We start from the raw sequence: 14,149 nt of genomic DNA, 5'->3' as shown, positions 1-14,149 counted from the left end.
TCCACCCTTGAGTCAATTAACTTTACTTCTAAATGTACTAAAAACTCTGATTGTTGCAGTGTCTTTTAGTTAATGAAGGTGAAGTCATAAAAAATATATTTGGTTTGCCCCAAGCAATATTGGAAGCCTTTCTTCTTACATACATCATGGAATATATCTACTTCTGAGTTACGAGTCAGAAAGTTAAAATTATATCCATGTTTCTACCCTTGGACAAGTGACTTGACAACTATAAGCCTGTTTCTTTATAGGTAAAATTAAGCCCCTGTCTTTCACACAGGATTATTGTGAGACTCACATCAGATAAAGGTGCATAAAAGAAGGATGAAATTATTATTGTCCCCTTTCTCATTTCAGAAGGAAAAATTTTAAGTGAGGAAAGAAGCAATTACTAAGATAAACAGATTTGGAAATGACTTGGTTAGCTTCATTAATACATACTTAGAATGCAAAGTCAAATGGCCTGGGAGGTAACTTAAATGAGAAAAATTTGTAGATCAAAGATTGAGAGCATGCTAAGGCCTGTGATAAACTTTAGAGTGTATAACCTACCGTGCCTTAAGATATTCAGATTCAGAAAGTTTTTAACACTGTACTAGATAAACAAAACATTATTTGGGGTCACATTTAGCCAGAGGATGTCAGCTTGCCACTCCTGCTTTAGCTAATGTTTTAATTTTTTTTGACAAATGAATATTTAACTGGAGACGCTAAAAAGTAGCAAATGAAATTATATGTTTGCCTTTCTACCCTTACTATAGCCACTGTAATAGAAACAGAGAAACACTAAACAGAACTAAAATGAAGAAGGGGAGGAAGGCAGATAATAAACAGGTAAAGAAAGAATGACTAGTCATGAGATAGATAATATTGTCTCAAATATCCGAGAATTGACTAGGTTGTAATAAAGACATTAGAAGGACTGGCATCCAGAACATAGAGTGGATCTTTCAGGTTAAAAGAGTAGATTACAGCAAATACCATTATTTTAGAATTACATCTTCAATATCAGCATAATGATATTGTCTAGGAGGTAACTAGTAAGTAAATATAAATCAACATTTAAAATTACTATATGGAAGTGGAGAATTTATAAAGTAAAATGTTAGTTTTATCAGTTTGTTCTAAACTGTATATCTTATCAAAGATTGGGTGGCCTTTCATATATACCTAGGTTCTAAGCTTTGAACTCTATTATAGACTGAGTAATCCAACTTCATCTAAAGAAACAGTAGCAACATTCAAGAGCAAAAATTTTGGTAGTTATATTTTATATTGCATAATTTTGTATTACATTGGGAGTAATAAAACTACTTGAAATATTAAATATTGCATGTATAAACTTAAAACTTAATACAATAATAATTATGACCCTATAATGACTTTTATTCAGCCTTTTTTAGTCTGATAATTTACATGATTCTATGTTCAATGTGCTTTAGACCAAGAGGATATCATTATTACAGTGTAGCTTTTGTTTAAGATTACACAGTGACCTTAAAAATTCTCATTCCATGAAATTTACCCAACAACCCTTTGGTTCAACCCTCTACCTGAATTAAAATGCTGAAGTTTTGTGTTCTTCCACTCCAGTGAACAGTGTTTCCTCTTTAATTCTAACCTTTGACCCTCTTTCACCCAACGATTGACATCTGGTCATTATTTCTTTTACTGCTTTCCACCCCCTGTTGTCAGATGGACTGTTCTGTTGTCTAAAACACTTGATAGGTGGACAGGTTTATATAATCCGAGGTGAGTTCCTGTAGAGGCTAATTGGATGTTGTCTTTTCATGCAAAAACAAAATACCCTAAAATTGCCAGCAGTGAAGCTGTCCACCATGTTGGTTTCCAAAAAAAATCACATTTATTATCTGTGGTACTTTAAATAAAACTAACTTAGAATTTATCTCTGATTATGGATGATGGTATTCAGGTATCTATAAAACAAGCAAAATTTTAAAAATAAAAGTTTTTTCCTTCCATTGTATTTTGATTCATACAGCAGAAACAAAGTAGATATTTTGTGAGAAATATTACAATTTTCTTTAAAATTGAAATTTTGAAATGAAGTACACATGATGGATCAACATGCTGAAGACTATTTGCATGAGTCTAAACAACTTGAAAACACAACCTTTTAAAGAGAGGGTTTATCTCCCAAATAATCAGGCAATGAACTCTCATGTTTTACTTTGTACACTAAGCATCACTTCAGTTTCTTTTTTATAATTCATGAAAATAGTTAAGAGATCGTACTACTTAAAATTTCACATTAAATCATGCCAAAAAGAAACCCTATAATATTTGTTTTAACTATCCAAAAAGCACATTAAATGTATTCTTGCATGAAACCAGGAGAAAATTTTACTTGGTTTGCTAAACTTTGAACCCTTAATACATTTGGCTTCATTTTGGCCCTTAAATTTTTTTCAAATATATTTTTAAAACCACATCCATGCAGAGATTTTTTTGACATTTCATCCTAAGCTGTTTTTATGTCATCTTTGCATTCTTGTCTTCCTTTTTTCCTCTTCACCATTTGCCTTCATTTGTATTTGTTTGTTTATTCTTATTCTCTGAGAACACAGTGGAATGCTTTATAGTGTTGTGGCTAATTGAGCTTGCTAAGTGTTTATTAATGCTATGATGTCCTGCTTAGTGAAGCTAAATGGGGATGGTAATGGGCATGGGTGGTAGTGGGAGGTCGAGGATGGGGGTGGGAGGATAGAGGAAGGATTATGAGGTATACCTTTAAATTCTAACTGCAATATAGAAATAGTGAGGTTAAGATATTATTACTCCAAAAATATTTTCTGCCTACTTAGCATTGTTTGTACTTAACATATTTTATAAGCATTTTATGAAGTCAAAACAGAATTGGTTGAATTTCCATTAAACATGGTATACGCCATATCCTTATAAAATGTATATACTTAATATCCTCAGCATATGTTACAAGAAAGTTGTTTTGAGTTTGTTGCAAATGATACTTGCGGTATGTTGTTTTTTTCTGTAGATACGTATGTTAAGTTAACTCTGCTGAATTCCATGGGTCAAGAGATGTCCAAATGCAAGACATCCATCCGCAGAGGGCAGCCAAATCCAGTATACAAAGAAACCTTTGTTTTTCAAGTGGCCCTATTTCAACTTTCTGATGTGACACTCATACTATCTGTGTATAACAAACGCAGCATGAAAAGAAAAGAAATGATAGGTTGGATTTCTTTAGGTCTGAACAGCTCTGGAGAAGAGGAACTCAATCACTGGACTGAAATGAAAGAGTCAAAAGGACAGCAAGTATGTAGATGGCATGCACTGTTAGAATCATGATGAGTTGGATAAATGAGCAGTTACAATCCGAGGGAGCATTATTTCTAATTACAACATTACTGTTTTTACCTGTGACCATTAGAAGAACTGTTCTCTGAAGAATCATATTCAACATTCAATCAAATACATTAAATTCAGTGGAAAGAGCATCTAATGCTAACATAAATGAAGAAAAGATGTATCTCTGTAGAGCTTGTTTGGGAAAATGAGTAACTTCTATCATCATTAAACTAACAGTCCTCCAGAGAGTTAATAACATGCTTTTGGTTTGAACGTAATTTTACTGTAGCAGAAAAGCCAGTACATTCATTAAAAATCAAAATTATAAGTGAATTTTTAAAAATCAGAATTTTAGTTGCAACACTACTTTAGTACCACCCTACATATTAGCCGTAAAACATGCCTTGACTGACCAACTCTCTGGTGTTCTTAATGTTCTTTAACATGGAAAAGTAATTCTCCAGTTTTGTCATAAGTCATATCTAATGGTGAAGGGTTTCAATCACATCGAAACTTGTTTTATTTCAAATATTTTCCCTCTATGCACTTAGTTTTATTGTGCCTCAGTTCTTCTTACTAGCTCTAAATCTAAGTGCAAGAATGCATTCATTTTCATAAAAGAATTTTTTACATGTTATTAAAAATAAAGCTCATGTCTTCATTGCCTCTGCTTTTGCCTGATCCAAAGAGACCAAGTTACTGTACTGGTCCCTTGCAAGTCTTTTAGACAGGTTGTACTGTAGAACTATGTAACTTTCTGTTGAAAGCACTTCCTGTATTCTTGTATTCCAATGTAGGAACCTAATAGAGCAGGATTTACTTTAAAATTTCTTTGAATGATTGACTCTTTAAAATTGTAGTAACGTGAAAATACATTTTTTACACACTGAAAAATACAGTAGATAAGCTGTTGAAAATCAAAAACTCAAGTTAAAGAAAAATGTAATCTGCTTTGAGTATTTAGTAACCAAAACTGCATAAAACAGGTAGCGTTGAAAACAAGAAACTTCTCTCTCTCTAAACCATCTTCACTCTTACTTCAAACAATTGATATTTGTGATACAAAGACTGTCTAGTACTCAGTCTGAATCAGAACATCATGTTAAAAACAGTTCTGAAATTCCTTCTGAAGTTTCTGGTAACTTGTGACTAGATTTTATGAAATTTACAGATACGTTTTTCAACATGATGTCATCCTGTGCCTTTCATGTAAGTTAAATTTGTTCAAACAGCTTGAAAGTTGTATTTGCAAAATTAGGCCTTTGATTTTTATAAATGTAAAGATTCCTCAGAACAGTGTCATAAGATCCTTATTTCCTCTGAAGTATGTAAAAGGCAGATAAATTACTAATTTTTTTAATGTCAAGGCACATCCATTTGTTTTTATATTTAGGAATTCTGATTAATCAGGAATATTATAAGTTATTTGCTTTTTAATTTTGCTTCATACCCAATATAAATTTTATGCATATCTTTATTAAATACATGCATATGTTTTCTATATTTGAAAAACACTTTTTTTCTCTTTCTTATTTCTAATTAACTAGACAAAAGCATACTATTTACCAATTACTAAAAAGTAGTATATCATTGTTCCTAGTCCCAACTCAGTACTATATATTATTCTAACTTATTACCATAATAACAAAACCATGCATAGATATTATTACTTTAACTTGGTCATACTGAAGGGCCTTAAAAGAAATCCGAAAAGACAAGGAACTCCTAATATTTTTTTAAATTAAAAAATGGCAGCTCTACACATTCATACTCATGAACTGTAAGAAAAAAAAAATGTTATTTTGGGCTTTATCAAGTTGCATTAAGGGAGAAAATCCATTCTTTTGTTATCATATCAATGAACTTTTTCCATGGTTTTTATAAATGAGTCAGGCTGTAGAGTTAGAGCATGAATCAAAAGACAATGTCTTATTTAAGCATTTTCAGCAACCATATGGAAAAAAATTTGAAGAAGGTATGTAGATTTTACTGAGAAATTGGGTTTAGGTATATAATGCTTCAAGTATCTGTCTGCTTTGAAATAACTGACTGCATTGCTAACAACTGGTATCCACCTAATAAAAAGAGTTATCAGTCTTATTTGTAGCTGTAACGGAACCTAATCAAACACGTTAATAACACCAGCTTGGTGCTTTCACCTTTAGAGGAGGAAAATATATAACTTGTTGTTATTTGGTAAATCTAACCTTTCTTCAGACCTTTCCCAAATGTGTGTGTGCTTTGATATAATCCTTAGGTTTTTATCTAAATATCAAATCCAATATGTCCTAAAACTCAACATTTTTTAAAAATCAAGGAATCTACCTCCACCCCAGCTGCCAAGTCCTCAACAATTATGAACTATCTAATATGTGTGTTTAACCTACACACACACACACACACAATATATTTTTAAAGACTTTTTTTTAAAGGTGAAGATGCCCTGACTTTTTCAGATAACCAAATAGAGAAATATCTCTGAAGTTTCAAGTTTATGGATTATTTTTCTCTTCTGTTTATTTGCTAGAAATTATATTTGGTTTTGGGTGCTATTTGCTGCCATTTTCCTCCACAGACAGCAAAATGTACATCTTTTTATCTTGTAGATTGACACAACTTAGAGTAATTACTCCCCCCAAAATTGTCTATTCTTTTAGAAAAGATTAAATAGGGCTCAAGAGACCCACTTCACTCCATTGAATCTAATGTACAAGACAGTACTGCTGCTTTCTTGTGTGCTTGAATTTGCATGAAAGCTTGAAGGCAAAAATCTTACATCTCAGTAATTATGGCAAATAGGGGGCCACTGGTAGGCAGCAGGTGTTGCCTCAGAAACTTAAAAAAGACAACCCACTTTCTCACTGTTCTGTTAAAATCCTCTAAGTTTTATAATAAAATGAGGTAGTCCAAACTTGGCAATTGACTGGCATTCATGTGCGCTCCTGAGCCTGGATCGCAGTCTTTATTTGTCTCCCAAATGGGCTGCAGAATGTAGCTGTTTATTACTGCCCAGGAAACAAAGTGTATTTCAAATCAGTAAAAAAATTTGTTTAGTATGACATTCCTCTTAACTTTCAGAAGCTTTGTTACATAATCTTGTGTCTTCAGTACTAACCAGATTTTGCATGAAATTCATTTGCATATTATCTTACTGTGCATTCAGTGAACTCTCAATGTTATATTTCATAACAAAAATAATTTTAAAAATTTATAAAAAGAAAATATCTAAACTACTTTGATTAATATATACATGTTTCAATGTAGGCCCAGCTAGGACATCCAGCCTAGTGCAGATGCTCAGGCTAATATTTTAAATCAATTTCTTGATAACATTATCATTTTCATTTGACTAATCAGTTGAATCAGAAGCATAGTCAATGTCTGCAAAGTAAGATAGCACCAACAAGGGAAGTGGTTGTGGAACTGAGGATGTTCTTCAGAATGAACATGGGTGAGGGGACCAAATGCTATTGTCTTTCAAGTGGACTCAGATGTAGGCTATTCGACGGTGTACATTTTGGATGGAATAAGAACAGTAGTCACCAACAGATATTTTTCAAGATCTATATCCATATATTCATAGAAAGGACACAAATTCATTTGTCTAAATCACCATTTGCCTACATAGATTAGATAGTCAACCACAGAGAATTTTCACATTGGTAGTTACTATTCTGCCAGAAGTTTTCATTTTTAATTTTTTTCATTCACCATCCCAAGTACACCTGTGGCCTACACTGGAGGTAGCCATCAGTACCGTCATCACCAAGCACACTATGGAGCACAAGGTTAAGCACTTCTTAAAATTAATTTTAAACCTCATCTTTGCCCACCAAAATTTATAATGATGCTGTCTATCATTTATTGAGATCAGTGCATTATATTGCTTAATTCTCACAACACTATGAGATAATATTATCAACATTTTACAGATGAAAAAAACTGTAATATGGAAAGATTAAGCAGACTTGTCCAAGGTTTTCACTAAGTAGTAGAAATGGGATTAGAACACAGGTGTAAGTTACTCTAAAACCCATGCTTATTATCACTATGATATTGCAATTGTGTCTATCCCATTGTATCTATCCCATTTACAAGTTGCCAGAAAAACTGGAGAGCCTTATGTTCATTGATAATCCCACCCACCTTAAAGAATATTGAATTGCAGAGCTAGGAAAAGGGAAACACAGAGAGAGAGAGAGAGCACTCTAGAAAGATAAATAAAAGGCAAAAAAGAACAAACAAAAAAATCAGTTTTTTTCCCTTTTGGGACACAAACAGTATCTTGTGTCATACTTTGTAGATGATTTTGATTTTCAAAGACTTGGGGATTAATTTACTCTGTGACTTTAGACTTTACTTACATTCTGAAAGTATGTTAATCAACGTGATTTGTTCCTTGACCACTCTTTGGAGTACAAGGTATTTTAATTGTTTATGATCACCTTTCTACCCTGTGAAGTGGATAGCCTTTGTCTGGTAGCCCATGTCTTACCTAGACCAGTGGTGAGAAGAGACTCTTGTGTCCTGTCTGCTTCCATTGCAATTTTTTTTTTTCTTTTTTTAAATTCATTTTATTGAGATATATTCACGTACCATGCAGTCATACAAAACAAATCATACATTCGATTGTTCACAGTACCATTACATAGTTGTACATTCATCACCAAAATCAATCCCTGACACCTTTATTACCACACACACAAAAATAATAAGAATAACAGTTGAAGTGAAAAAGAGCAATTAAAGTAAAAAAGAACACTGGGTGCCTTTGTTTGTTTGTTTTCCTTCCCCAATTTTTCTACTCCTCTGTCCATAAACTAGACAAAGGGGAGTGTGGTCCTTATGGCTTTCCCAATCCCATTGTCACCCCTCATAAGCTACATTTTTATACAATCGTCTTCAAGATTCATGGGTTCTGGACTGTAGTTTGATAGTTTCAGGTATTTACTTCTAGCTATTCCAATGCATTAAAACCTAAAAAATGTTATCTATATAGTGTGTAAGAATGTCCACCAGAGTGACCTCTCGACTCCATTTGAAATCTCTCTGCCACTGAAGCTTATTTCATTTCTGTTCACATCCCCCTTTTGGTCAAGAAGATGTTCTCCATCCCATGATGCTGGATCTAGATTCCTCCCCGGGAGTCATAGTCCACGTTGCCAGGGAGATTCACTCCCCTCGGTGTCAGATCCCATGTAGGGGGGAGGGCAGTGATTTCACCTTTCAAGTTGGCTTAGCTAGAGAGAGAGAGGGCCACATCTGAGCAACAAAGAGGCATTCAGGAGGAGGTTCTTAGGCACAATTATAGGGGGCCTAGCCTCTCCTGTCATTGCAGTTTATTTATGCTTCTTCTGTACCCTTTATTAAGATTTGATTACAGCTGGTTTTATTTCACGTGTCTCCCTTTCCCCTAGGTAGTAGTAAATTCCTTCATTACGTTTCTTTGCCCCTTTGTTCATAGTAGGCGCACAATAAACATTGAGTGAGACTAAATTCTCTATTGTAGAAATCATTAATACTGTTGTTTATACAACAATTTCTATGAATCCTGGGTTATGCATGGATTATTTGGTAAATATTTATGAGTACCTACTACATACCATCTGTTGTTCTAAGTGCTACAGACACAGAAATAATAAATTTGGTAGACAAAATTTTTGCCCTCATGGGGCTCTCCTAATCAGATGGGAAGAGAGCCACAAGAGGAAGTAATTTCGTTCTGGTATAATGAAGTGTTAAGATAGAGTCAGGAACAGAGTTCTTGGGGAGTTAGGAGAGAAGTACAACAGGGAGTTCTGAAAAATCTTTCTGTAGAAGATAACCTCTGAGTTAGGTCTTAAAGTATGAATACAGGTCAGAGTCTTATCAAACTCTAGTACATATGCTCTCCAAGGCCAAAATATAAAACAGTGGTCCCCAAACTTTAGTGTGCTTGAGAATTATCTTGATATCTTAATTTGTATTTCAAAGCCCTTCCTCCAGATATTCTATTTCATTTGGTCTGGGATGGAGCCCACGAATCTACATTTTATTAAGCTCCCTAGGAAGTTTTGTCTGAGATACATGGGTATAGAATATTGAGCTCATTATATGGAATTATCGGTAACAATGTTTCAGTACCTGTAGATCAGATCCTTAAGTGAGATAGTGATAAAAAAGAGAAAGTTTAAGACTAGGGTTAGTGTTATTGATCTTTTTCTTGCTCTTCCTGAAAAAGAAGATATTTAATGAAAAAGAAAAATGGTATTTAATTATGAGTTCCTGTCTGTTCACATTCAACATAACTCTGTCAAAGTGTTCCTTCATATCTATAATAAACAAATTGTTATTATGTTGGTTTTATGATTCCTGTAAATTCCTTTGGATTATTGTTCAAATGTTTCCTTCCAGTCTGTATTTACAATGATAGATATAAGGCAAAGAGCAAGTCTGAGAAGATACTTATCTAAAAGACAAGTTTGATGACAGAGTCACATCCTTCATGTTGTGGAAATAGCAAAAGGATCACTTTTAAAGCTACTTTAACAATAAACCACACTACACCTCTTTTTTTTTTTTTTTTTTAGTTCTATGAAGAGAGGAGATTTCTAATGAATTTTTTTTAATGTAATAGTTGCAGCCACCCTTCCCACTCTTTCTTGTCAGTTATCCTTGTCAAGCAGAGATTCTGCGTCTAAGAACAATAAGAGAATCTTTTTTTTTCAGCCCATTACTCATGGAATGGTTGTGATCAGGCCATTTTTTAAAGAATTTTTATTTGCCCTGCTTTTCTACATTGCTTTCTACTTGTACCATTTAATAAATTTTTAATTCTTTATTATTTTATGAGTTCAAATGAATTATATCAAATGAAGATTTTAAAACCTTGGTTTGAAATTCTTTTGTGTGCATATAGATTACCATGCAATTTAGAAAAAAGAATACATGTCCCCAAATTAATATATCCAACGAGTCATCTTTCATTTTCTTAATTCATCTCTTAATACTCAAGTCAAGTTGTATTATTATGGGTCCTGTGATCTTATCATCAAAATGTTACTTGTGTACTTTATATTTCATGTTGTCAGGTAAAGACTACGATGAAATATAATGGCAGAACAGTAGAGTTTGAGTCACAACTCTATTAATATTTTACCTCTTAATAGCTTAATAATCTCAGGCCAGCCATCTTCTCATTTATAAAATAAGGATGATAAAAACCCCTTCACTGAGTTGAAGTGAGGATTAAACAAGCCCAAGCACCCATTACAATTAATAATAGCTTTATTAAGAGAAGATTGAAGGAAGTCTGAACTAACATGTTAGAATGTCCCAGAACATGCTATCAAACCCCAATAAACTCTCCAAATTTAGAATCATAATTCCTACCTACCTTGGAAGGCTTTCGAAAGTTGAGTTGATTTTCACTTCCTCACTGAAACCTTCCTTATATAAATTAAAAGCTTAATACTAATGGAAAAGCCTGTGTCATATACTTCTTTGCATCTCCTTCAGTGTTTGGCACAATCCCAGATGCTCGATAATTGATTTGATTTAAGAATTCTCATTTCTACACACACACAAAGAAAACTTGTAACCCTTTTCATAGTAAGGAAAGGTTGCATTGACAAGCTAAGTAATTCATAGTGTCTGTCAGTATTTTAAATGAAATGACTTACCTTTACGCAAATGTATAGTAGCAACCCTAGGTAGTGGCATTGTTTGATTCGTGGGTATAATAAGCTTTCTTCTCTTTATCATCATTCTAAATGGCTTCATTGTTTATCACATTCATCTGATGAACTGCAGCCCTGGATTCTTCACTAGCAACAGCAGTGCTTCTGTCACCTCTGCTCTAATCTCTTTCCTTTATTACTTTGTTCATTTTTAAGATCCTTTATTTCAAAGAGCAAGTTAATACAGCAGCCTCAGATAATGCTGTGGATAAGGTACATCAGTTTCTATTGTCCCCCATTTCAAATGTAGCCATACTTCTCTGTACTTTGCATGTATTTTACATGAATGTATTTTGCATTTTGAAAGTTTTTTTCCCCCACAAAGGTCCATGATCACCAAATTAGCCCTCTGAAAAATGAGGTTATTAGTACATTTGAAATAATATGGTTACAGAATTAGGCTGTTTTTGTGGTGGTGGTTGTATCACTGTGTTTGATCTGGTCATAACGAGGTCTGGTTAATATATGAGAAACTGAAGTTGTTAGTACGTTGTCAAAAATGAATGTAAAAATCTAGCTCTTTTCCTGTTTAGCCTAGCATGTATCTTTTTTTAAATGTCCATTCTTTCTTCTTCCTTGCCTTTCCCTCCCTTTCCTATCCATAAACATTTACACTAGATACCCAGAGTTAGTTCATTTGTGCTGAGAAATACCTGTCAAGATGTGTTACCCTTACTCTTAATCATATGGACTGGACAGTAAGGAGAAGATGGACTTTCTTACTGAAGGAGTAAGGTATAATAATCTTTAACCATAAGAGGTTTCTTGCTGCTGTGATAGTTGTTCTTGTTGGTCACTTACCTCAAACACCTAAAATCATGGTGTGTGGATCGGGAGCATAGTAGGAAATTGACTATTACTCTAACAGAATTTTGTCGTTATTTTTTTGTAGATTTTCAATCCCTTAGTACATAAAAATGAGTATATTTCTAAATAATGAAGTATAAGAACAAAGTCATTGCTGTGGCAATAGTGAAAGATTTTTGAAATTTTTTCAATGTCAGTTTGACAGTCTGTATCTTAAATTGTCTTACTATTTTGGAGCCCTTCTTCACCCTCTTCTTTGTTATTCTGATTATCAGTAAACCTAGTTTGTACTATTTGCTATTTGAGTTTGTCGTTTAAATATTCAAGACTACTTTAAAAGAAAAATCCTAAACACCTTTCAGTTTGTTCCTTTAACATGTGCTGTCTCACCTGACACTCAGTGTGTTTAAAATGAATACCCAATAGATGAAATATAATGCTCCATTATACACTGAAAAAATAATTTTCTGAAATTAGTTTATATGTTCAGATTTACTAGAATGCTTATTTTCATAAATCTAGGCAGTTAATATTAAATATGTCTTTTCTTAAATGAGGAAATAAAAATTTTCCCTTATCTCTGAGATTTATTATTTTTCTTTGCCTTTCACATCTGGTTGAAAGGGGATGGCTGTGAATCCCTCAAAAACATTTCATTTGTCAGTTTCTGAGTGTGCTGCCTTCCTCCTATTGATATAATTTTCAGTAACAACAAATCCTTTTAAACCTTTAAGGGTAGGTCCTCACAGTAATTCCTGTATATAACCCCATTAATTTGGTGAAAGTAATACCTAAGCACCAAAAGAGAAAAAGACCGCGAAAGTGTAAGTGTCTCAGAGCCCTGATACAGGATGTCACCTGCAATACCTAAATGTGATTTCAGTTACAGTGGAGTAGAAGCCAACTTCTAACATTAGGTCACTATGTCATATTCTCTCCTTTTGGTCTCCTCTCTCCCTTGAGCTTGCATATTCTTTTTATGAGAAGGCCTGAAAAAACCATTGATTTTTTATTTGGTTGGTTTTTGTTTTTTGTTTTGTTTTTTTTTTTTTTTGGCGGCACAGATGGGGTAAAACCACTGATTTTTGAAATTTCACATGTTGGTTTAACCAGGTAATTTCAAAAAAAAAGAAAACCAAGGTGAATACCATACAGGCATAAAGCTTTTTGGTGGGTAGGGGTGAGCAGGGAAACAGTGCTTAGTTACATTTTGGGCAGTCATTTTGGATAAATTTTGATAGTGTTTGCAATATTCTGAATTGTGCCAGATTTCTTGTGTGAGGGAAGACCAGGGTAGCTCTTGCCTAAAAAAAAATGACTGTCAAAGTATTTAAGTACATTTGAACACCTATTTGAAGCACAGCTAGAAATTAATGATGATACTTCCAACAGCATTTTGATATTATAAATATTACTTCAAGTTTACCAAGAGAAAAATCCCAGCAGCAGCTTGCATTACAAAATTAATTTATGTTCCTGCATAATCTTATCAAGGTGACGTTTGTTTTTGTTGTGAACAAAATAGAGTGGCATCAATTTTGAGGAACCTTTAAAGCTGTCATAGAGGGGACAGCCAAACTTTGGATAGATTTTTACTAGAATTTTGAAATTAAAAAGTGTATGAATACTACCTTTCAGTTACATTAGTTTGGGCAAGTACAGTTTTACGATTTTTAAGGGTCTTGATAAATGTTGGAATCTACTCTTTTTATAAAACTTTATGAGATTCATCTCTGCTCAGTATTCTTGCATTGTGTTTTATTTCTCAAAATTATGTAATTTTCCTGGAAAAATGCAATTAATGAAATCTTTTATTGAATATTCTCTTACTTTGCTTCTTACTTTGCTTTTCTTTGCTTCATTCTTTACTTCTTTCTTCCTTATTCTTTTCTTCCTTCCTTCTTTCTCACCTTTCTTTCTCTTTGTTTCATTTTGTGTGTGTGTGTGTGTGTGTGTCAAGAAGCTTCCTTAGTAGTATAGTTTCTACAGAGCTTTCTTACTTATTTTTCTAATAATGGATATAATAGTATGGTGATGTTTAAATGCTCTGTGAGCAAAATTCTCAAAACAACCTGAAGAAATACACTGCTGATTATCGTTTCCTTTGGTCTTAGATTGTCGTCAACATATTTGCTAGTGACTCTTTAAATCATTAATGGATTTTATCAATATAAATGAGTGTCTGTATGGTTATCAACAGTGTTGTATGGTTGTCACATTAATTTGCATTTTATTTAAAAATATAAACAAATGTATGTGTGAAGCAATCCATTTTATAGAATGAGTATATATCT

The 14,149-nt window shown here is 33.3% G+C and overlaps 1 protein-coding gene across 5 annotated transcripts in view; it reads left to right on the top strand.

The window, feature by feature from the left end:
- Window positions 1-7,942, top strand: part of SYT14 (synaptotagmin 14) — a 294,941-nt gene extending 286,999 nt beyond the window's left edge. For 4 of the 5 annotated variants that reach the window (XM_037824609.1, XM_037824629.1, XM_037824619.1 and 1 more), the window contains 2 exons: window positions 1,696-1,752; window positions 3,017-7,942. In XM_037824609.1, the coding sequence (XP_037680537.1) occupies window positions 1,696-1,752; window positions 3,017-3,330 (371 nt within the window). In that variant the 3' untranslated portion in view covers window positions 3,331-7,942. The remainder of the gene's footprint in view (window positions 1-1,695; window positions 1,753-3,016) is intronic. The other variant, XM_037824625.1, reaches the window with a different exon arrangement.
- Window positions 7,943-14,149: the final 6,207 nt, after the last annotated feature.

The sequence above is a fragment of the Choloepus didactylus genome, chromosome 2 (genome assembly GCF_015220235.1).
Source record: "Choloepus didactylus isolate mChoDid1 chromosome 2, mChoDid1.pri, whole genome shotgun sequence".
In the NCBI taxonomy this organism is placed as follows: Eukaryota; Metazoa; Chordata; class Mammalia; order Pilosa; family Megalonychidae; genus Choloepus; species Choloepus didactylus.
This window is presented reverse-complemented; position numbering and strand designations above follow the sequence as displayed.